General features: G+C 42.8%; 1 protein-coding gene and 1 non-coding gene across 21 annotated transcripts in view; both read left to right on the forward strand.

Annotated features, from left to right (window-relative positions):
• AAK1 (AP2 associated kinase 1) overlaps positions 1 to 23,831 on the forward strand; it is a 186,017-nt gene that overhangs the window by 116,549 nt on the left and 45,637 nt on the right. For 13 of the 20 annotated variants that reach the window (XM_063789761.1, XM_063789756.1, XM_016948680.4 and 10 more), the window contains exons 9-16: positions 158 to 261; positions 2,365 to 2,444; positions 6,473 to 6,627; positions 8,220 to 8,509; positions 12,703 to 12,984; positions 17,988 to 18,220; positions 19,876 to 20,033; positions 21,787 to 21,891. In XM_063789761.1, coding sequence (XP_063645831.1) covers positions 158 to 261; positions 2,365 to 2,444; positions 6,473 to 6,627; positions 8,220 to 8,509; positions 12,703 to 12,984; positions 17,988 to 18,220; positions 19,876 to 20,033; positions 21,787 to 21,891 — 1,407 coding nt within the window. The remainder of the gene's footprint in view (positions 1 to 157; positions 262 to 2,364; positions 2,445 to 6,472; positions 6,628 to 8,219; positions 8,510 to 12,702; positions 12,985 to 17,987; positions 18,221 to 19,875; positions 20,034 to 21,786; positions 21,892 to 23,831) is intronic. The other 7 variants (XM_054678473.2, XM_016948675.4, XM_063789758.1 and 4 more) reach the window with 1 other exon arrangement.
• Positions 7,286 to 7,417, forward strand: LOC112208259 (small nucleolar RNA SNORA36 family). Its single transcript, XR_002942675.1, has one exon. It is a non-coding gene; the product is annotated as a small nucleolar RNA SNORA36 family (small nucleolar RNA).

A 23,831-nucleotide genomic window follows, 5' to 3' on the forward strand; every position in this document is an offset into this window, starting at 1 on the left:
CTAAGGGAGAGAAAAGGAGATAATTATACTGTCTGACTTCTATGAAAAATAAAAGTTTAAAAACAAAACATTGGGAGTAGAGAGAGGAATGATGCTTCCTAGCTAGTGTAATAACTGTTGGAATATTATTAAATAAATTCACATATGTTTGCCTTAGGGTATATGTTGGAACCAGACCCTGACAAAAGGCCGGATATTTACCAGGTGTCCTACTTCTCATTTAAGCTACTCAAGAAAGAGTGCCCAATTCCAAATGTACAGGTACGTGAATGGTGCTATTTAAAGGGAGTAAACATTATCAAATTGCCATTTTGAGCTCCTGGGGTGTTAATCAGCTGTTTAAATGAATTTAGATGTCCCTTGCTTTATCTACTGGGGGTAGTCAAGCAAAGCTAACTGTGAAGCAGTTGCCATAAAGGGAATCCAATTTTCCCATGGAATTTAATTATAAAACTGAAGCAATTGTACTGAACAAAAAAATGCCCTAGGGATTGAGTTGGACACTTTGGATGAAGATTGACCAACTTCATGTCTGTCAACTCTTCTAGTTCTCTGAGAGCCACATGCCTGTTGTAGTCACCTGGAGGTGATTACAGGCAGGCTACTTTCCCGAGGCAATGCCTTGGACATGCCCCCATGCCTGTTAGAACCTACGCCCCTCGTCCCCGTTCTCCTTCCTTGCAGCAGAGCTTTCTTGATTTTGCTTCTGCTGTTGGCCATTTATAACTCACACTCCTCTTTCTCTGTCCTTCCAGCACATCAAGCCATAAGAATGTTTTCTACATTTAGTAATCCTAAACTCTGCACTCAGTTTTCAGAGCAAAATGCTTGCAAATGTCCTTTTTACAGATTTCAAATGTTGCTAGTATGGCTGGGCGTGGTGGCTCACGTCTGTAATCCCAGCACTTTGGGAGGCCGAGGAGGATGGATCACCTGAGGTCAGGAGTTCAAGACCAGCCTGGCCAACATGGCAAAACCCCATCTCTACTAAAAATCCTTGCATATTTTTCATGTCATATTGTGATTTATTTTTCTTAAATATTTTATTAATGGATGCTATAATAATAGATTCTGATCTGAAATTTTCTTGCTAGTTCCTCCAATAATGAACTTTTGATTTCACTGCTGGGACTTAAGGGTGCTGCTCCTCTTTCACTCTCACATTTGGAATCAGATGTGGGGTTCATCCATGTGGAGCTCAGAATATTGGCTTTATTACTAATAAGCTTGAGTCAGAAGATGCAGTTTGACCAGTCAGGCTCCCTAGCATTAGACCCACATGACTGAGATGTAAACACCTGATTCCTGGGGGACCAGCTCTTCTTTAAAGGAAGGAGGGCAAAGCAAACCGGACCAGCTCAGTTTTTCTACAGTCTTAACAGTCACAGAAGTCAACTCTTCTCCTTTGGGAGAGGAATGCTTGAAGAAGAGGAAGTGCTAGAAGTTTTCTAGCAGAAAATCTCCCCCCACCTGGAAACATGAAGGAAGCCAGAGGACCCTCCTAAAAGGCCAGTTTTATAACTAGTATTGTGTGTTGGTTTCCCAGATTAAAACGAGGGATACTGTGCAGTAACCAAACATGACTGTCTTCTTTTGTAGTCCCACTTTCCCATTCATAAAGTTAAATAATGTGAAATCTAAGTGGAAGCATTCAGATTGGTAGCTAGTTTTTTAAAAGTACACCTCACAAGTCTTATGTCATTTGGTACTCAGTAGTGGTAAGCACTTGTTTTAGGGTTAGGGACAGCTAGTTGGTGCTCCCTCATGAGGCATTATTAGATGGATAGTGCAGATTTCAAGCCAGAGGAACTCTCCTTGGCTTGTGGACTGAGTAGTGCCTCACATGTTGGGAAGGATACTGGCTCAGCAGCCATACACAGAGGTGGCTGTGGTTTTCTCTGAGCATTCTAACTTGCAGACTCAGTGCACCCTGGTTTGACACATTGATAAGCTCGAACGAAGATCTGTCTGGGATCCAGAATAATACCAGCTACAGACATTTCCTTCCCATTCCTTTCATAGCATCACTTCTAAGCTGTGCTATAGGAGGAGAAGGGCACTGAGATCAAGCCCCAGTGACTCACCATGGTACAGAAGGTAGAGAATAATCCGGGAATGTGTGCTGCACACAAGCTACTCTCTCCTCTTCTCAGATACATTGCTTCCCTGACTGTGGCTGAGTCTGATATGCATTTGGTTAACTTTCCTTCCCTCTACCAGACAGAGCTCAGGGCCTGGAAGCTGCTCCAGAAGATCCCAAAATGTGTTTCCATCAGCTCTCAGTCCCAATCAGGCTGCTTATTCTTTAACAAAGAAATCTGTGATGTCCTTTTGTTTTGTTCTGTTTTGTTTGCAATTCTATAGAACTCTCCCATTCCTGCAAAGCTTCCTGAACCAGTGAAAGCCAGTGAGGCAGCTGCAAAAAAGACCCAGCCAAAGGCCAGGTAAGAAATGCCTTCATGAACACATATCCTCCTTGGATTGCCACAGCAGCAGGGAATGATGCCTGTGTTTCTTGATTCTTATGTATGCTATCATGACCAGGGGCTGCACAGATCAGGAAAGCAAGCTCTGTCTTGCCTAGGCAGAAACTGTTCTTTGGGAATGCAAAAAGGAATATCATGAAATATTGTGATCTACATTTGAAAGAGAATCAAGAACTCTGAAGCTGTTTTCTTTGCATGGGAATAGGCTCAGGGGCATTCAGAGATGAGGCAACAGCAGACTTTAAATATTGCTAGTACGGCCAGGCGTGGTGGCTCACGTCTATAATTCCAGCACTTTGGGAGGCCTAGGAGGGTGGATCACCTGAGGTCGGGAGTTCAAGACCAGCCTGGCCAACATGACAAAATCCCATCTCTACTAAAAATACAAAAATTAGCTGGGTATGGTGGCACACACCTGTAGTCCCAGCTGCTTGGGAGGCTGAGGCAGGAGAATCACTTGAACCTGGAAGGTGGAGGTTGCAGTGAGCTGAGATCACGCCACCGCACTCTAGCCCGGGCGACAGAGCAAGACTCCATCTCAAAAACAAAACAAAACAAAAAAAGAATGTTGCTAGTACAAGAGTATCCTAAACATTAGGCAGGCATGGTAGCACGTGCCTGTGGTACCAACTGCTCTGGAGGCTGAGGCAGGAGAATTACTTGAGGTCAGGAGTTTGGGATCAGCCTGGGCGATACAGCGAGACCCTATCTCTTTTAAAAAAATGTAAAAAATATCCTAAACATGTGTCCTGACTTTTGGTTAGCTGCATTCACCACCCTAACACTCAACCTCCCTTTCCTTCTTACTTTCTATGGCTCCAACCACATTAGGAAAATGCAGGTCAAAGCACCAGGTCAGTGAACAGCAGAAGACTCTCTGGGTCTTAGCTAATCACAGTCTATTCAACCTAGGTTCTTCCAAAAAGCAGATGCCAAAAGAGGATTAAACGAAGATGTTATTTGGGGAAATGCCCATGTGAGAGAAAACAGGGAGGGAGCCAGGAAAGGCTGGGAGTGCCATCGGAAGGCAATGCAAGTCTGACCCAGACAGAGGAGAAGAAGCATGGGTGGAAGTGACCTAGACTGTCGCACAACTTAAGTAAGACTCACCAAAGGTGTTGGGGTCCTTGTGCCAGTCAGCCAGCAGATAGTCTCTCATCTCCTAGGAATTCCTGTGGGTTGGAGGTTAGGGCTGGCAGCAACCTATGGGAAGCATGGCACCAGGGCAAACACACAGCAGTGCTGCATTTAGTGCTGCATTTTGGGAATGCAGCAGCTGAGCATTGGGGTTTTATGCTCCCTGTAGATGAAAGTCTACAAAGCACTTTCGCATGGCTGCCACCCCTTCCAAATGGCAGATTCTAGAGGTAGCGCAGGAGATATTTATACTCCTCTTTTTTCTACCACCATCACGAGTAAGTGCTAGCAGCAAACTGCGTCAACAAAGTACCCTGGATGGGAATATGTGAATTTTAATTGAACAGTCAAATAACATCTGTATCTTAAAAAGTTCTTTAATATTTATTAAATGCCTGCTGTGTACATGAAGTTATTTTAGATGTGCCTCTAAAGTAGTGAGACTTTGATTTTTAATAAACGTAGCAAACTTGCTTAACAAACAAAACTTGTTACTTTGTAGTCTGTCCATTTCCTTCACTAATTCTGCCATGCTCACCTCTTTGGAAGTTGTTTTGGGGCTGATTTAAGTAACTTAGTCCTTTGTGCTCATGGCTGTCTTGTACTAGGCTCAAACATGATATGTGCAGAGGGTAAGCAATGATCCCTTTCCCCACTCCACTCCACAAAACATACTCATTGAAGTCCATACAAACTAATATTTTGGACATTCTACAATTAATAAAACAGATTTACAGTTATTGATACATTTGATGTTCACATCTGCCTTATGATGTGGGCATATGTTTTTCCCTTTTACGCATAAAGGACCCAAAGCTGAAAGAGGGTGAGTGACATACCCATTATCACACAGTTACTTAGTGAGGAGCTAGAACTCAAATATATTTTTCTTTGGCTCCAGATCCCATTGCTCTAATATGTTCCCCTCAAGAGATGATCAACGTGGAGGTTCTGCTGTTTGGGTTTCTACAGAAGCCTGCTCACCTCCCTCACCCTTGGCTTTTTCTTTTTTTCCTCTTTTTTTTTTTTTGAGATGGAGTCTTGCTCTGTCACCCAGGGTGGAGTGCAGTGGCGTGATCTTGGCTCACTGCAACCTCTGCCTCCCGGGTTCAAGCGATTCTTCAGCCTCAGCCTCCCGAGTAGCTGGGACTACAGGTGCGTGCCACCACACCCAGCTAATTTTTGTATTTTTAGTAGAGACGGCATTTTGCCATGTTGGCCAGGCTGGTCTCAAACTCCTGACCTCAAGTGATCCACCCGCCTCAGCCTCCCAGAGTGCTGGGATTAAAGGTGTGAGCCACCACACCCAGCCGGCTTTTTCTTTCTTACACCTTTCTTCTTTTCTCCAGCACGTGTCCCATTTTTCTTCCCACATCCCTTGCCCAGGTTATAGCCCCCCAGATGTGATAGCCTTTATATCACCACTTCCCCAACCAGCACAAGAGCATCCCTCTAACAGGTTGCCAGTGCAAAGTTTCTGGGCCCAGGATGGACCTTGGAGGTATGTCATGGGAAGGACATGAGGCCAGCTGCTTTGCTTCCTGTTTTACATTCATGGAGGCTGTTTTGGAAATATTTTGACAAAACATGCTTTGGAAATATTCTTGAAACTTGTTAATTTTGGCCTAACCTCAGTTATACTCTGTAAAGTGGAGTTTCAAAGGATGGCCAACTCTGATCTGAGTTAGGTAGTAGCTAGCTGCCTGGACTACTGTAAATGAGTGGAAGTTAGCACCTGGGCTTCTGCACCCCTCACAGGGAGCAAGCAGTCTTCCCTATATTAGTTTGAAAGTGTCAATCTGGCTGTGAATTACAGAAAGTCCAAAGTGACAGCTGCGTATAGAAGATAGATGTTTATTTTTTTCTCTCAAGTAAACAAAGTCTGGAGGTAAGTAGTCCAAGGCCAGCATGGCAGTTCTGCTCCATGAGGCCCTCAGGGATCTAGACTTCTTCAAGCTAACCACATCACCATTCCTACAGTGTAGCTATGGCTGCATGGATCAATATGGCAACATCTCTGCTCCTAGCAGCAGGATCAAGGAATAGTCAAAGAGGAAGACAGAGGACTTGAACCAGTTATTTCTTTTGGTTTCTGGAAACTGCCACATGATAATCTTCTTACATCTCATGTAATGCCAGGACTTAGAAACAGGTTCACACCTGTTTTCAAAAGAGATTGGACAATGTGATTTTTACTCTGGGTGACCCTGTGCCCAGCTAAAACTTTTGTTACTGTGGAAAAAAGATAGTATGTATATTGGAAGAAATGGAGTTTCTGTGACACTTCCTTTTTATTTTTAAACCCTTTGACTTGAATTATTTACTTTTTCCTTCCAGTTCCCATGTTGGATTCACTCATCTGCATGCTTTTCATTTTAGAGAGACCACTTTAACAGCTAGTTGCAGCCAAGTTTGAATCCTCTTCGTGTCTGAAAACCATGTGCCTCAAACCCCTCTTTGCATTATTACCCAAAGGGTATTTTGGGAAATCCTAGGAGGTACTAGGTAAAAGCGCCACAAGAAGAAATAAGCTTGAGAATGCAAAGAGAATACATTCTATATAGCATTCTTTTTGAGATTCTCCTTGCATATTCGCACATGAAAAGTTCTGCTAGAAGGAGAGCCACTCAGTATATTTTGATCAGTGTGTTAAAAATGTATTTGCCCACCAAGCCTACTTTCAGAAGGTCTAGTAACAATGGCATCCTGTGGGAGATTCTTTGGGAAGCATCGATTAAACAGACCTGGAAGGTTTGGGTCGATGTGGAAGCGGAAGCATTGTGTCCTCTGCCCACTCCCTTCCATTTTTCCCATACTTTAATATGAACCTTTCTCTTTTCCCTTTCTAGACTGACAGATCCCATTCCCACCACAGAGACTTCAATTGCACCCCGCCAGAGGCCTAAAGCTGGGCAGACTCAGCCGAACCCAGGAATCCTTCCCATCCAGCCAGCCCTGACACCCCGGAAGAGGGCCACTGTTCAGCCCCCACCTCAGGCTGCAGGTTTGTATCTAGATTGGTTTGAAACTCAATACACCTCTTTGTTATTCTGGACAACAGAGAAGTCTTGGAAAGCCTGGTTTGCTTTAGGATTGGACTCCAGAGGCACACAGAGATAACAGTGTTCCTTGAGGAACAGGAGGAAGCTGCCGTTGAAATTGTATGGCAATGGCCGGGCATGGTGGCTCATGCCTGTAATCCCAACACTTTGGGAGGCCAAGGCGGGTGAATCATCCGAGGTCAGTTCGATTTCGAGACCAGCCTGGCCAACATGATGAAACCCTGTTTTTCAAAAAAAAAAAAATACAAAAAATTAGCCAGGCATTGTGGTGTGCACCTGTAATCCCAGCTACTGGGGAGGCTGAGGCAGGAGAATCGCTTGAACCTGGGAGGCAGAGGTTGCAGTAAGCCAAGACCGTGCCATTGCACTCCATCCTGGGTGACGAGTGAAACTCCGCTTCAAAAAAAAAAAAAAAAGAAAAGAATTGTATGGCAAATGGCTGGCAAAAGGAGAGGCCTCCTTGAATTCTGAGATGGATCTCCAAAACCACTAAAGCCCTTTGTCGCTTTTTCTAGACTTGGCCCTGATTTTTGCAGTTTGGAACCTTATCCTCCCTCTTTATTTCATATATTTCCCTTTGCCTTTAAAGAAATAAGACTCTTCCAAAGTGTTGAGTTCAGTCCAGGGCAGCTTCCCTGTTCTGTTAATTAAACTTTGGGACATTGAAATGGGCTAGGGGAGATGATTGGGTAGAAAGCATTATTTTATTCATTTGCCTCCCAGCCTACAAAAATGCCTGCTTGGGTCTAATACATCAACAGTTAAAGATGCCTGGAAGAGACAGGACTAAAGAGGCTGAAGAGCTTGGACTAGCAGACAACTTACTTTCAATTTTAGGAAGTTTGGGGTCTGATGGGCTGAGATACAAAGAAACTGAGTTATTTTCATACATGCCTGAAAAAAAAATAGAAACAAGACTCCTCTCTTTTGACATTCACAGAAGAATATTGTTTCTTTAATGCTTTGTCTCTTGAAGTATCTAACACCCCTTCATGTTTTGGCATTCTGTTTCTAATGAAATAAGTGAGCTTTGTTTCGTAAAAAGGATTGATCCAAAATATTGAGTAACTGAACCCTACCAGGAAGCTGCTTTTGGTGAATTTGGTGGCCATCTACTTATAGCCAGGCATCCAGACTGGGATAAGCTACATGTAAAACACCAGGGAATGATGTTGTCATGCTGCATGCCAAGAGGGGCAAAGCTTGTGCATATGTACCAAAGGCCAGTTGAATATGTAGACATTTGGGGTGCCAACTAAAGTTGTAATTGACTAAATGGGATGATTAATAAGGGAAGACTTTCTTAAGGAGGCAATATTGAACCTTGTTTTGAAAAATTTGAAGCACATAATTTAGCAAGAAGATAGAAAGACATTCCAGGTGGGACAGAGCATGTGGAAAGACAGTGAGGAGGACATGAATCTTGGGATACTCTGCACACTTGTCACCCCCTATTAATTGTTTTGGCAAGACAGAAAGCCATTTTTGTGTGGAAGCATTTGGAACCCTTACATGGACTTTATTCTCATTGCAGGATCCAGCAATCAGCCTGGCCTATTAGCCAGTGTTCCCCAACCAAAACCCCAAGCCCCACCCAGCCAGCCTCTGCCACAAACTCAGGCCAAGCAGCCACAGGCTCCTCCCACTCCACAGCAGACGCCTTCTACTCAGGCCCAGGGTCTGCCTGCTCAGGCCCAGGCCACACCCCAGCACCAGCAGCAACTCTTCCTCAAGCAGCAACAGCAGCAGCAACAGCCACCGCCACCACAGCAGCAGCCGGCAGGCACGTTTTACCAGCAGCAGCAGCAGGCCCAGACTCAGCAGGTAAGGTGGTCAGAGTGTGGCCCTTGCTTGCATATCTGAGTCATGACTGTGAAAAGGCCCACTAGGTAAAGGTGTCTTCCCAGAGAGCCATTAAACATTACATCACTGTTTCTCATAGATGTAGATACTAAAGCATTGAGAAGCGGATCCATCACTCACACCCCTTTCACCCTTTTACTCAGGCCATGAGGAATCTGTCATCTGATTGAGGAACATCAGTACAAGAGCTATTTTTTTGGCCGGGTGCAGTGGCTCGCGCCTGTAATCCCAGCACTTTGGGAGGCCGAGACAGGTGGATCACGAGGTCAAGAGATCGAGACCATCCTGGCCAACATGGTGAAACCCTGTCTCTACTAAAAATACAGAAATTAGCTGGGCATGGTGGCGCAAGCCTGTAGTCCCAGCTACTTGGGAAGCTGAGGTAGAAGAATCGCTTGAACCCAGGAGGCAGAGGTTCAGTGAGCCGAGATCGCGCCATTGCACTCCAGCCTGGGCAACAAGAGCGAGACTCTGTCTCAAAAAAAAAAAAAAACTATTTTTTTTTAAGGACTGCTTTTTTTTCTTCTTTTTTCTAATATAACTGTAACACCATTATCATAAGAGAGGAAAAAATAACAATAGTTTCTTATTATCAAATATCCATTAGTGTTTAACTGTTTCTGATATCTCATAATTAAGTTGGCTTGTTTGAATCAGTATCCAATACTAACAGATTGTATTTAGTTGGTCTATATTGTTTTCCATTATCTTTTCATGCATTTTTTTCACATTTTTTACTATGAATGTTTTCATTTTATAATGATGAGTATATCTGTTTTTTTGGAGGTATGGTCTTGCTCTGTTTCCCAGGCTGGAGTGAAGTGGTGCAGTTATAGCTCACTGCAGCCTCCAGTTCCTGGGCTCAAGTGATCATCCCAGCTGAGTCTCTCAAGTAGCTAGGACTATAAGCATGTGCCACCATGCCTGGCTAATTTTTATTGGTAGAGACGGGGGTCTCGTTATTTTGCCCAGGCTGGTCTCAAACTCCCGGCCTCAAGCCATCCTCCCACCTCAGCCTCCCAAATCATCGGAGTTACACACATTAGCCTGTGCGGCTGCTGGCTGATATATCTTTTAAGTCCCCTTTTATCCATAGGTTCCCTCTCCTCTTTTTTTTTTTTTTTTGCTTTTTGTCATTTAATTTTTCGGAGAAACTGGATTATTTGTCCCTTGGAATTTTTGGCATTCTGGGTTTAGCTGATTGCATGCTGTGGTGTCATTTGATGTGTCTGACCATCTTCCGTGTACACTGGTACTTTCTCGAGGCTTGCTCAGTATTTGATTCAGTTTGACAATTCTTTGTTCTTCCTGTTGCGTCATGTCAGGAGGTCTATAATGTCTCTCTGGCCTCTATTTCATTGATATTAAGATCAGGGAGCGTGTACTTTCAGATTTCCCTGAAGACTGCGTTTCCCAAAAATATTTTTAAAAAAAGGAAGAAAAAAAGATCAATCGGTGTATTGAGGTGTTGTCTGTCTGATCCATTTGTTTAATGTTCCCCATTAGCTTAGCAGCTATCACTGATCATTTGCCAAGTTCCTTAATTCATCAGGGATGGCACAGTGATATTCTAACATTCCCTCTTCATTTGAGGGCTGGACGTTTTCCATGAAGAAATTTTTTCATCAGCTCTTTAGCTACCCCGAGGTACTGTTTGTACAGAAAAGGCAGGAAAAACACTTGATTCTTTCCTTTTGTTTACTGGTTTTCAGAGTAATAAATTTGTTCCCTCTTGTCATCCAAAGGTGAACAGTGACGTTTTTGTTTTGTTTAGTTTAGTTAGTATCATTAGGAATTCTTAGATTTTAACATATTTGATATCTTTGAATACATTGCTTTTTTTGTTTTGTTTTTACTAGAGGTGGGGCCTTGCTGTGTTGCCCAGGCTGGAGTGCAGTGGCTATTCACAGGCAGGATCCCACTACTAATCAGCCCTGGAGTTTTGACCTGCTCCATTTCTAATCTGCGCTGCTTCAACCCTCCTTAGGCTACTGGTCCCCTGCTCCCGGGAGGTCCTCATACTGATGCTGACCTTAGTGCAGACACCCAACTAGCATAGCATACTACAACCCTTGACTTCCTGGGCTCAAGCGATCCTCCCGCCTCAGCCTTCCGAGTAGCTGGGACTACAGGTGCACACCACCATGCCTGGCATACTGCAGTTTTAAAAAATGTATTTATTTTAAAGCTCAGATTGCCCCAACTTTGGCCAGTGGAAGTCTCTTCAAATTGGCTCCTAAATCCTTTGAATGTAACTCCAGTGGTCTTTAATGATTTCCTTGCTATCTAGGATCATGCTGCCCTCTAGGATCATGCTGCCCTCAACTTGAAATCATCCATTTTTCTTAGGAGCTCTGTTTCTTTTTAGGGCAAATAATGTTTAGAAACCACAGTTTTGATGCTAGAAATACCATTTGCCTAACGGATTGCTTGTTGTTTCTAGGCCTTCTCAGTGGACAATTAGAAAATATATTTTGTTTTGTTTTGTTGGAGAATAGGCATTATGAATTCGGATTTATATTCCTAATTTGGATTTGTAATTACTGGATTTCTGTTTAACTTCTTGGATTTTGTTGTTTTTTTTCCTGGAAATCTTGATTCTTAACAGCATTAACATAGATAATTAATTGTTCTATCGTTTTAAGATAGCAATAACCACATGATTACTGAAAACAGTTTAAGATTTCCTTGCCCATTTTACCCTTAGAATGTTTAGCACATTATTTTCTGGCGTGTTCAGCTACCAATTTGATACACCAGTTTATTTGCATTGTTTTGCTTTTGATTTTTAGTTATTGCTTTTTAAATTTTAGTTTAATTCTGTTTTGTGGATACGTGAAACATTTACATAGTTTCAGAGTTAAATCTGCAAAAGTCCATCCCCACCAACCCATATATAGTGGTATTGCTCATTCTTATTTACAACTTGAGAGTATTCTGTTAGATATTTCCTTCAGGATATATCTATCATAATATATTTAATCAGCCAGTCTCCTGTTGATAGACATTTGGGTTGTTTCCAGTATTTTGCTGTTATAAGTAGGCAGCTATTTTTTTTTTTGACATCTTCTAATTTGTTAACCCTTTAACTTTGCCCCAGTAGACAAACAGTATCCTCCCAATTGACTCTAATAACTACATAAAGTATATGGGATGTTCAAAGATACAGTGTTGACCTTAGTTCATCAGCAGGCCCTTATTTTGAGCTCTGTTTGTGTATGTAGCACATAGCCCCTAACAGTGGGGATTAGAGAGACATATAAGAAGTGTGGGCCAGATACAGTGGCTCATGCTTGTAATCTCAGCACCTTCAGAGGCCGAAGCGGGAGGATTGCTTGAGCCCAGGAGGTCGAGACAGCCTGGGCAACATTGTGAGACTGTGTCTCTACAAAAAATAAGAAAAAAAATTAGCCAGGCATGGTAGTGTGCACCTGTGATACCAGGTACTTAGGAGGCTGAGGTGGAATGATCACTTGAGCCCAGGAGGTCAAGGGTGCAGTGAGCCGAGATTGCTTGCACCACTACATCCCAGCCTGGGCAACGCAGCGAGACACTATCTCAAACAAACAAACAAACAAAAGGAAGCGTCATAGAGCACACTGGCTATTTTGAATGTTTAAGGAAGTTTAATAAAAATGGAGCTCTTGGGAAATAATTTTTAGTAAGACTTGAGATGAGTCTTAATAGGTGAGTTAACATTTAGGTTATTCTTTTCAGTGTCATCATTGCTTCATCCTGTTCAGGTAGGGAAGCATTTTAATCTTGGCTACTTCAAATCCCTTTATAAGAAGGATTACCTCTATGATTAGGAGATCGTTTATTAGCTCCTGCTGTACTCTAGCTTATGGAGTCACATGATGTTTAGTCAGATAGCTTCCCTTAGGCAAGGCCCAGAAACCCACTTGGAAGGCCAGTCTGTAGTGCAGGAGGCAGCCTGGTGCAATGGATGGAGCCTAGCAGTGTAAGGGACTGCTGCTGTGTTGTATTTTAATTCCCTGAGGTCTCTATCATGAGATTTTAGGCCTAGCCTCAAGACTTTTCTACTTGCCCTTGCCTTTGGCTTTAGCACTGGTCTTCATTGTTTTTGAGACATTTGTCTTTTGTGACTATTATTCTGGGACAGGCCCTTATTCATCTCCTCATTTCTTGCTCAGTTTCAGGCAGTACATCCAGCAACCCAGCAACCAGCAATTGCTCAGTTCCCTGTGGTGTCCCAAGGAGGCTCTCAACAGCAGCTAATGCAGAATTTCTACCAGCAGCAGCAGCAGCAGCAGCAACAACAACAGCAACAGCAACAGCTGGCCACAGCCCTGCATCAACAACAGCTGATGACTCAGCAGGCTGCCTTGCAGCAAAAGCCCACTGTGGCAGCAGGACAGCAGCCCCAGCCACAGCCAGCTGCAGCCCCACAGCCAGCCCCTGCCCAGGAGCCAGCGGTAAGAATCAACCAGAGCTCAGAGCACAAAAGCAGCAGAGGAATGTGCAGCAAGAGCTAGGGGAAGGGTGGGAAAGATGGCAGCAGCTGATGAGGGGCCAGGTTGCTTTCCCACCTGGGTGGTTCAATTATTTGATCTTTCCTTGATATATCCAAGAATAGTATGGATGTTCTATAGAAGATAGAGGTTTTTTTAAAAAAGGATTCTAGGCTACTGATGAAGAGCCTTCTTAATTTTTATCACTCTGAAACTAGGCTAGCAGGAAGATCTGTTCATCATCTCTGTCTGTGTCACTTTGAACAGTCAAGGACCTAGGCAGGATTAAAGCTAATCCCTTTCTCTTCTTCAAGGGGCAGTTTGATCCATTGTGCCCTTTCCAGGCCCTGAGTCCTCCATGTTGTGTTTATTCTTTGTCTTGGATGACATTACTAATCACATTATTTAAGTTTACCATGCAGCTCCCATCAAGGGCCTGCTTACCTGAGACCATTCACCCTGGTGTAATCCCCCTGGGTACCAGAGCATCTGAGTATCCAGTCATTTGAGCCATCTTGTCAATTTAGAAATTGGGCATGTCCACTTTTAGATATTGGCTGAGTATGACATCAGAACCCCTCGTCTGATTGTCCTCTACAGTTTCAACACACATGGGCACATCATGCTTTGGCCTGTGATAAGTGGATTTTTTTCTGTACTCTTATTTTTCTGAGTGATAGTGATAGAAAATTTTATGGTGTTAGAAAAAGACATTTTGCATACCCAGCTGGTAGAGTGTCACAGCTACCCTGTTACTGCCAGGGAAGTCTAACTACTAGAGGAACAAAGGAAAAGTAAGAAACCATCTTTCTGCTGGGCGCAGTGGCCTCACGCCTGTAATCCCAGCACTTTGGGAGGCCGAGGCGGGCGGATCACGAGGTCAGGAGATCGAGACCATCCTGGCTAACGTGGTGAAACCACGTCTCTACTAAAAATAAAAAAAAAAAAAATTAGCCGGGCGTGGTGGCAGGCACCTGTAGTCCCAGCTACTCGGGAGGCTGAGGCAGGAGAATGGCGTGAACCTGGGAGGTGGAGCTTGCAGTGAGTGGAGATCATGCCACTGCACTCCAGCCTGGGCCACAGAGCAAGACTCCATCTCAAAAAAAAAAGAAACCATCTTTCTGAGGATTGATTTCTAATAGACTTTTGTCTCCCATCTTAAACCAGAAAACCTACATCGCTTCGAAAGGAAGCAGTGCCGTAGATTGTCTTCTTTAAGTCTTAGCTAAGTGTGTGTTTAGTGTCTTTACACCTTCATTTCTAAAACAACTCAGACTTCCTGCAGGCGTGGAGTAGACAGTGAGTCTCTGTATTTTTAACAAGAGGTAAAGTTCCTCTTCTTCATGGAAAAAGAGTTTTTAAAAAAATTAGTACATGAGATAGCTAGAAGGGACCTTAATTATTCAGTTCAGCCTCCTCATTTTACGGAATTGGAAACTGAGGCATAGACTAGGAAGTGGTTGCCCAAGACATACAAACTGATGGTAGTGGAGCTGGGGCAAGAATCAAAGAATCCTGATCTGTGTTTAAGTTTAATTATGACAAATGCTCATCCAGGGTGATGAAATGATCAACTACTACTGACTACACTTCTTATGAGGTTCCCCTATGCTTCTCCTAGACAAAAGTGTCTACTCCCTTGGGAATGAATTATGAACTTTCTCCGTGTTCTCTGGATGAAAAAACACTTTGAACACTTTGCTCTGGGATAGTTGGTTTTGGGGACAGAGAGGAAACAGAAATAGACCATGCTTTGGCCAGGAGCCATAGAGCTTCTCAGCTTTGACCCTTCCCTGTCTCCGCTGACTCTTGGCAGGGCTAATCTAAAGAAGCAAGTGAATGAAGGTAAAGTGTACCCTGTAGCCATCTTAAAGCAATAATTAGCAAAGGGAAAATGGCCATTTGCCCTAGATGTTTATTGCAGTCTTATTAATAATAGCCCACAGAATTTGGAAGCAACCTAAATTGCTGAGAAACCCAACTGTGCAGCCATTAAAAAGCACGGTTATAAAGTCTGTACAACAGTATGAAAAGAAATGCTCATGAGGTAATGTTAAAGGAATTGTGAAATTACGGAAAAACTATACACTTGAAAAGAGACTTAAAGTATAAGGTACCAAAAAGATAAGAATTGTATCTAGTTGTATTAGAGTGATGGAATAGAAGTCTGTTTTCTATATTCTTACATTTCTTGATGTGATTATACTCCTTTTATAATTACATTTTTAAAAAATCGTCAGCAAAATAGACATCTGAGTCTTTTTATTCCTTCTCCCGTGGTCTCTCTGTCCCTCCTCCCACTTTCCAATCCTGTTTGGATGGGATGGCATCATGGGGCAGAAAAGAGTCCTGAGCCACAGTCAGGAGACATGGGCTCTGCTTCCAGTTAACCCTGTGACCTTGAATGAGCACTTGGCCTCAGTGCAGGAGTTGAAATCTGCATTTTCTAAGGTCCCTTTAAACTCTCACATTCTTTGATTCTAAGTGGAAGTATAACTGTCTGCCAGGGTTGCTGGGAGGCGTAGCTGAACAGGTACAAACCACTTAGTGTCTGTAGATTGCTGTTATAGGGCAAGGTGTCCTGAAGGAGGCATCTAATCTTCAGTGTGCTGCATCTGGAGAACAGAAGAGAAAAATGTTCTCCAAGTGGTAAGAAAACTATCCAACTCCTTTCCTTTATGCCATCAACCTCGAGACAAAACAACTTCGGATGTAAAATGCCCTGGAGATTTCACCATCCCTTCCCTCCAGTCCTTCATCTCAGAATAGAGTTGTCACTGGACTCTTCAAAATAAAGGGACCCAACAGTTTAGTATTCTTTTCAGATTAATGAATGTCTCATGAAATAAGCCCATTCAGTGTATCCTCAAAGCCCTCTGACCCCTATGTGTGGTAGTATTCAGCCAGCTGTTACAGGCACAACTCTGGACCCCCAGAGGAAGTTGTGGAGCTGGAGCTGTGGTTGTCTTCACAGAGCACTCTGCCTCTCCTTCAGCAGGGCAGCTTTGTTACCCTTCTAACCTCTGATTGATATTAGAACCTTATATTGTAACATTCAGCCTGTTGGTTAAGTGGATGGAATACTGACATGTGCACATAGTCTACCTTAATAAATTTTCCAAGTCCTGAGGACAAGATGAAGGCAGTCAATATCCCAAGCTAGAAGCATCCTGACCCAGGTAGCTGGATAGTCTAGTTTCCTTAAACTGTCTCAGGGCCTGCCTTTGTAGACACTGAGACTGCAGCTGAGCTGAGTTGCAGCATGGAGCAGCAACTCTAATCTGAGAAGAGGGACTGGAGGGAAGGGATGGTGAAATACCTGGGGCATTTTATATCCAAAGTTATTTTATCTCTAGGTTGATAGTGTAAAGGAAAGGGGTTGGGTGGCTTTCTTAACATTTTTTGTTCATTTTCCTTGATATAGGTGACTTATGCTTAAGGACCACTCATGTGGTCACAAGGATATTCTCACCTGTATGTTGTTCTGTGGTGGCAGTTTGGCCTGTTTTGAAAATGGCCCACATCACAAGAGTCCTTGTATTATTAGCTCAGTCATCATCAGGACCTTTTTTTTCTTTCTTCTTCTTATATTCTCTGCCAGTTCTTCAATATTATGTCCAAACTGAAGATTGAAACAAGTTAATCCCACTAAACTAATGCTACATATTTTCTTAGGAGTTGCCACAGAAATAGGATCTTATATACCCATCCCATCAGTGAAATAAAGAGCCTTAACAACAAAACAGAAAAGGGAATGCTTATACATTCTTGATGGGAGTATAAGTTAGTTCAACCATTGTGGAAAGCAGTGTGGCGATTCTTCACAGAGCTAAAAAGAGAACTACTATTCAACCCAGCAATCCCATTACTGGGTGTATACTCAAAGGAATATAAATTGTTCTGCCATAAAGACACATGCATGTGTATGTTCATTGCAGCACTATTCATAACAGCAAAGACATGGAATCAACCTAAATGCCCATCAATGGGAGATTGGATAAAGAAAATGTGGTACATATATACCATGGAATACTATGCAGCCGTAAAAAAGAAGGAGGATGGAGGCTTTGCAAGAACATGGTTGGAGCTGGAGGCCATTATCCTTAGCAAACTATTGGAGGAATAGAAAACCAAATAGCACATGCACTCACTTACAAATGAGAGCTACATGATGAGAACTCATGGACGCAAAGAGGGAAACAACAGACGCTGGGGCCTCCTTGAAGGTGGAGGGTGGGAGGAGGGAGAGGATCAGAAAAAATAACTCTTGTGTACTAGGCTTAGTACCTTGGTGACAAAATAATCTGTACAACAAACCCCCGTGACACGAGTTTGCCTGTTGACCTGTATAACAAACCTGCACATGTACCCCCGAACCTAAAATAAAAGTTCAAAACAAACAAGCAGTAACATTTATTAATCACAGTAGAATTTTCTCTGACTCACTCCCAACCTGTGGTCTCGCTATGGCAGAGAGTGAGGGATCTCTTAGCAGAAATCATTCAGCTTAAATGTGTTTCGCTGGAGATACGTCTTCATTGGCCTTTACCTGTAGTGATAGGATCTATTGCTTGCCCTTTGAAAGCATTCTGAATGAGTTTGTATGTGACTCCAGAAATAGAAAGTGGTCCTTTATGATAAATTCTAGATCTTTACAGCTGGAATAGCTTCTGCATTCTTATGCTTTGAGCTGAATATGGTTAACATATGGTTACCCTGTATATTATCGCTGATGAAGATTGAAATTTATGTGTATCAGGCAAATACCATACTGTTATCAGTCTCAAAGTTGCAGCACAGATTGTCAAAGCCTGGATTTTTCTTTCTGGGCATTATTGATAAACTTAGCCATGTGAGTTTCATGTTAGTGCTTATGTGGCATTTTTTGTTGTTGTTGTTACACTTATCTGTTTGTTTTTCCTTTAACTTTTTTAATTTAATGAAACACTTTCCATCTCTCTTCCTAGCAGATTCAAGCCCCAGTAAGACAACAGCCAAAGGTTCAGACAACCCCACCTCCTGCCGTCCAGGGGCAGAAAGTTGGATCTCTCACTCCACCCTCATCCCCCAAAACCCAACGTGCTGGGCACAGGCGTATTCTCAGTGACGTAACCCACAGTGCAGTCTTTGGGGTCCCTGCCAGCAAATCAACCCAGCTGCTCCAGGCAGCTGCAGCTGAGGCCAGTCTCAATAAGTCCAAGTATGTGGTGCTTCCTCTTTGTTGTTCTTACCTCTGTGGGCAAAGTCTGCCTGCGGCTGTTAGTGTGTGATTCTTTGCATAAGTGTGTAGATGTGTGTAATGCAAATATAGTGGTGTGTACTTGTGTTTGTTTATTTTTCTGGTTTGTTTATTTTTCTGGCTCATTTCATCTTGCATGTACTTGTGTTTAATGAGCAGCTGTGAATTTGTCTTTAGTGCATGGGCCATACTAATCTTAAGAAATCTTTTCCTACTTGGCCCACTGTTCTCATTCTCTCACCTGTTCCATGCTCTACAGTGTGTTTTCTGAACTGTCGATCTGACCGAGTCTCTCCACGCTGAAAAGTCTTTCACTGGCTCCTCATGATAGCTGAGCACACTGCTTAACATAGCAGGGCCTGTTGTGTTTCACAGGCAGACTTGCTACTCTTCACCTTCCCCAGCCCTTTGTTCCTCCTATGCCCTCTCCTGGGACTGCTATGCTCCTCCTTGCCCACCTAGGGAATGTTCATTTATTCATCAAGATCCATGTCAGAGGTTGACTTTTCCTTGACCCTTCCTCTGATATGATGTATAATTTTTGTCTGAACATTTTTTTGAGCTTATATGACATTGTATTGTCGTTAATTATTTGTATGTCTGACCAAACTGGTTTGTGAGTTCTCCAAGACAATGACCATGTCTTAGTCAACCTTTGGAAATCCAGTGACTGGTTCTGTGCCTGACAAGTAGATTTTGATGAGTGTTGAGTAAATGCAGTTTCAGACCCTTAACTGTCTTGGAACCATACACTCTAAAGTTAAAATCTTTCAATGAAGTTAAGAGAGACTTTATAAGAAAATTATATAATGATACTTAGATGCACAAAGTAGTGGTAACTGTCTTTATTTCTTTTTAATTGTGATGGTGGCCCTTAACTCTATGCATGCTGGATCCTGAGAGATGAGAGGCAGCCTAAATAGACCTCTTTCCTGCCCTTCCAGAGGTCAGTTATTGTGGATGTTATGGTGGTCACCACAAGATACACAAGTCTAAGAACAGGTTGCTTTTAGATCCTGAACTGAAACAACTTGCAGATAAGACTGAAAACTTAAGCAAGAGATTAAGGAAGTAGTGGGAGGTAGTGAGTCATGAAGGAAAGGAGACATTCATTTCACAAAGTGGAATGGGTATCTGTGGAAATTCTTCAGGTGCTGTGGAAAGCCCTTTTAGGAAAACACTGTGGGCTGGATGCAGTGGCTCACGCCTGTAATCCTAGCACTTTGGGAGGCCAAGGCAGGTGGATCACCTGAGGTCAGGAGTTCAAGACCAGCCTGGCCAACATGTTGAAACCTTGTCTCTACTAAAAATACAAAAATTAGCCAGGCGTGGTGGCATGCGCCTGTAATCCCAGCTACTCGGGAGGCTGAGGCAGGAGAATCGCTTGAACCTGGGAGACGGAGGTTGCAGTGAGTCGAGATCACGCCATTGTGCTCCAACGTGGGTGAAAGAGCAAAACTCTGACTCAAAAAAAAAAAAAAAAAAAATACTGTGGTGGAAAATGATGGTTTGACCCAGAAAATAATTTGATCCTGAAACAGAGAAAATAAGTTGACCCTTTTTGTTTTGTTCAACTTTTATATCTTTTTGTTTCGTGGGGGTGGGAACCTACCTAGGTCTGCAACCACCACTCCATCAGGCTCTCCTCGGACCTCTCAACAAAACGTTTATAATCCTTCAGAAGGGTCTACGTGGAATCCCTTTGATGACGATAATTTCTCCAAACTCACAGCTGAAGAACTGCTAAACAAGGACTTTGCCAAGCTGGGGGAAGGTGAGTAAGCTGTGTCTTTTTTTGTGCTTCTTGATTATAGATTCTCTGTGCTAAGAAATAACCAGGAATGAGAAAGAATCGTAACTCTAGAAGGGTATGCATGTGGAAATGTAGGCTTGGGCCTTTGCATAAGGCTTGATTTCAAAGTATGCATACAAGTCAGTTTTTATTTTTACCATGGGCCCTGAAGTCCTCATCTTCAGGAAATCCTGATCTATTGTGGGTGGTAGCAAGGAGAGTGTGATGCTTAGGGAAGAAACTTGTAGAAAAGGTTTGTGACATAGTCCAGGATAACAGCATCAGGCATGGTCCCTCCTTGGAGGAGTGTGATGGTTCTGTCATCCTAGGTTGGTTTACTGTCCCAGAAAGTTGCCACTGCTTGTCCATGAATGTGCCTTCACATGGACACTGAATCTTTCTTTCACTATAGTCAGAGTTCTGTATTACTGTACTACACAGAAAGATGATTAAATACATAGAAGATATACTTCTGCCTGAAGAACAGTCTACTTTGGAAGGCAGGACACACACACACACACACACACACACACACACAGAGGCACATGCACACACTTTGGAACAAATTCTAATATGCATAATTCTAGTAATTCTAATAATGTTAGAGAGTACTCTAATAAAAAGTACTCTCAATGTAGATAAGGGCGCAGGATAAAGCAATGATGAGAACCAATTGAGTGGTATGAACTATTGGCCAAACATTTTGGCTTTAACTATCATTTTATAGAAATCTTTTAAAACTCCAATCCAGGTGTGGTGGCTCACGCCTGTAACCCAGTACTTTGGGAGGCTGAGGCAAGAGAATCACTTGAGCCCAGGAGTTCAAGACCAGCCTGGGCAACATGCCAAGATCCTATCTCTACAAAAAATTTAAAAAATTAGCTGGGCATCCTGGCACACATCTGTAGTCCCAGCTACTTGGGAGGCTGAGGTGGAAGGATCACTTGAGCCCAAGAGGTCGAGGCTGCAGTGGGCTATGAATTTACCACTGCACTCTAGCCTGGGTGACAGAGTGAGACCCTGTCTGTTGAAAAAAATTCCTATTACTTTCTTGCTTTTTTAAACAGAAGATAGGGCATAGTACTTAACTTTTTTGGCAACTTTGTTTCATTGTTATGTATACCAGTTGTTATTCTGGACTGTAAATAGAAATACCTCTATAGACTACTGAAAATTGTAGTATTTTTGTACCCAAATAACTAGCCCCTGAGTTTTAATAATTTCCTCTCCCTTTTCTTACTGTTCAGCTGTCAGCTTTCACATTAAGCTACTGTCATTATGCTTGTCCCTCATAACGTCTCATTATTGCCATCTCCACCACTCCCTCTTCTCATTTGCTCTCCTAAACTGCTTCCAACATGGAAAGCAGATCATCAAACTCATTAGAGCTGTATAAAGTGAATAGATTACAAGTGAGGGCGGGAGGCATTAAATGTGCAGTTCCGTAGTGTTAAGTACATTCACACTGTTGTGCAACCAACCAATCTCCAGAACGCTTTTCATCTTGCAAAACTGATGACATGCTCTCTTTTGATTCTTAACAATTTCCTTTTTTTTCTCAGCCGTTCTCTCAGTTATTGCAATGACTAGGCAAGGACCTTTGAATGTGTCGCCATAATGCAGTAAAAGTAGTCAAGTCCAGAAGTCAGTTCAGAGAATGCCCCTTACCTCTGCCATGTGTGTGTGCCTCGCAAGATTCTGCTAGAATGAACTGAGTGGTGTTTTGTCTCTCCAGGCAAACATCCCGAGAAGCTTGGAGGCTCAGCTGAGAGTTTGATCCCAGGCTTTCAATCAACCCAAGGTGATGCTTTTGCTACGACCTCATTTTCTGCTGGAACTGGTTAGTATGGCAAATACCTGGAACGTGAGGTTCACTGTTGTTACCTTCACACTGTTTTTTACTCCACAGATAACTCTAGCATGCCAGTGAAATCCAAATCCTGGCAGTACCGTGTGTGTGTATATATATATGTGTGTGTATATATATATATATACACACACATATATATGTGTATATATATGTGTATATATATGTGTATATATATATATGTTTTTCATGGTCTATTTAATTTAAAACTTACTTTTTTTTAATTCAAAAGCTTTCTGATCAAAAAGGGATAAAGATCTAGAACCACTTTGAATTAAAGTGGCAGGACAGTCTGGCAGTAACATGCAGGACTTGTTCGCTCTAGTCCACAGGCACGTCTTAAACAAATATTTCTAGATTTAAGAAACACCCAGTGTTCATTGCTTGTAATTTCTTAGGTTTCTGAGATTACTTGAAGAATTTTAAAAATTAAATGTTCTGTTATAGCTAACACTCCTCTAAACTGTGTGTGTGTGTGTGGGTGTGTGTGCGCGCACGCACGCACGCTGTTGGGGAGAAGGAGGGAGGTATTTTTTAATGAGACTTTGTTAAAAGTATAGAAGCAATCATAAGAGACAAACTTTTCCCTTCTATTAATAAAAAATTATACATTTTGATTATATAAAAGTTAGTAATTTATAGAGAAGAAAGTTAAAATTCTCCATGACCTCACGACCAAGAGATAGTCTAGGGATACTATCTTGATATCTGTTAGAGGCATTTAACCTTTTGAGAGTCACAGATATCTTTGTGAATCTAATGAAAGTTATAGGTCTCCCTGACCAGAATACACATGACCACAATTTTATTTTTTGAGATGGAGTCTCGCTCTGTTGCCCAGGCTGGAGTGCAATGGCTCAATCTTGGCTCACTGCAACCGCCGCCTCCTGGGTTCAAGTGATTCTCCCGCCTCAGCCTCCAGAGTAGCTAGGATTACAGGCACCTGCCATCATGCCCAGCTAATTTTTGTATGTTTGTAGAGACGGGATGTCACCATGTTGGCCAGGCTGGTCTTGAACTCCTGATCTCAGGTGATCTGCCTGCCTTGGCCTCCGAAAGTGCTGGGATTACAGGCGTGAGCCAGCATGCCCGGCCATATGACCACAATTTTGTACACTCTTTGGCCCCCTGCTTAAGACTCTGAGACTCTGATATGCATCTTTTTTTTTTTTTTTTTTTTTTTTTTTTTTTTTTTTTTTTTTGAGATGGAGTCTCATTCTGTCGCCCAGGCTGGAGTGCAGTGGCACAGTCTCGGCTCACTGCAAACTCTGCCTCCCAGGTTCAAGCAATTCTCATGCCTCAAGCCTCTCAAGTAGCTAGGACTACCGGTGTATGCCACTATGGCCGGCTAATGTTTGTAGTTTTAGTAGAGATGGAGTTTCACCATGTTGGCCATGCTAGTCTCGAACTCCTGAGCTCAAGTGATCTGCCTGCTTCGTTCGGCCTCCCAAAGTGCTGGGATTACAGGCATGAGCTACCACACCCAACCTGATATGCATCTTTATAGTCATATTTTGAAGCCTAATTTTTTCACTTAATGAACCTGGCACATATCTCCTACATCATTAAAGAAGCTCCTAAAATATAATTTTTTTTTTTTTTTTTTAGACGGAGTTTCGCTCTTGTTGCCGGGGCTGGAGTGCAATGGTGCAATCTTGGCTCACTGCAACCTCCACCTTCCAGGTTCAAACGATTCTCCTGCCTCAGCCTCCCAAATAGCTGGGATCACAGGCATGTGCCACCATGCCCAGCTAATTTTGTTAAAGTATAATTTTTAAAAATTATTACAGGTGCGGTGGCTCACGCCTGTAATCCCAGCACTTTGAGAGGCCGAGGTGGGCAGATCGCTTAAGGTCAAGAGTTTGAGACCAGCCTGGCCAACATGGTGAAACCTCATCTCTGCCAAAAAATAC

This window comes from Pan troglodytes, chromosome 12 (genome assembly GCF_028858775.2).
Source record: "Pan troglodytes isolate AG18354 chromosome 12, NHGRI_mPanTro3-v2.0_pri, whole genome shotgun sequence".
Lineage (NCBI taxonomy): Eukaryota > Metazoa > Chordata > Mammalia > Primates > Hominidae > Pan > Pan troglodytes.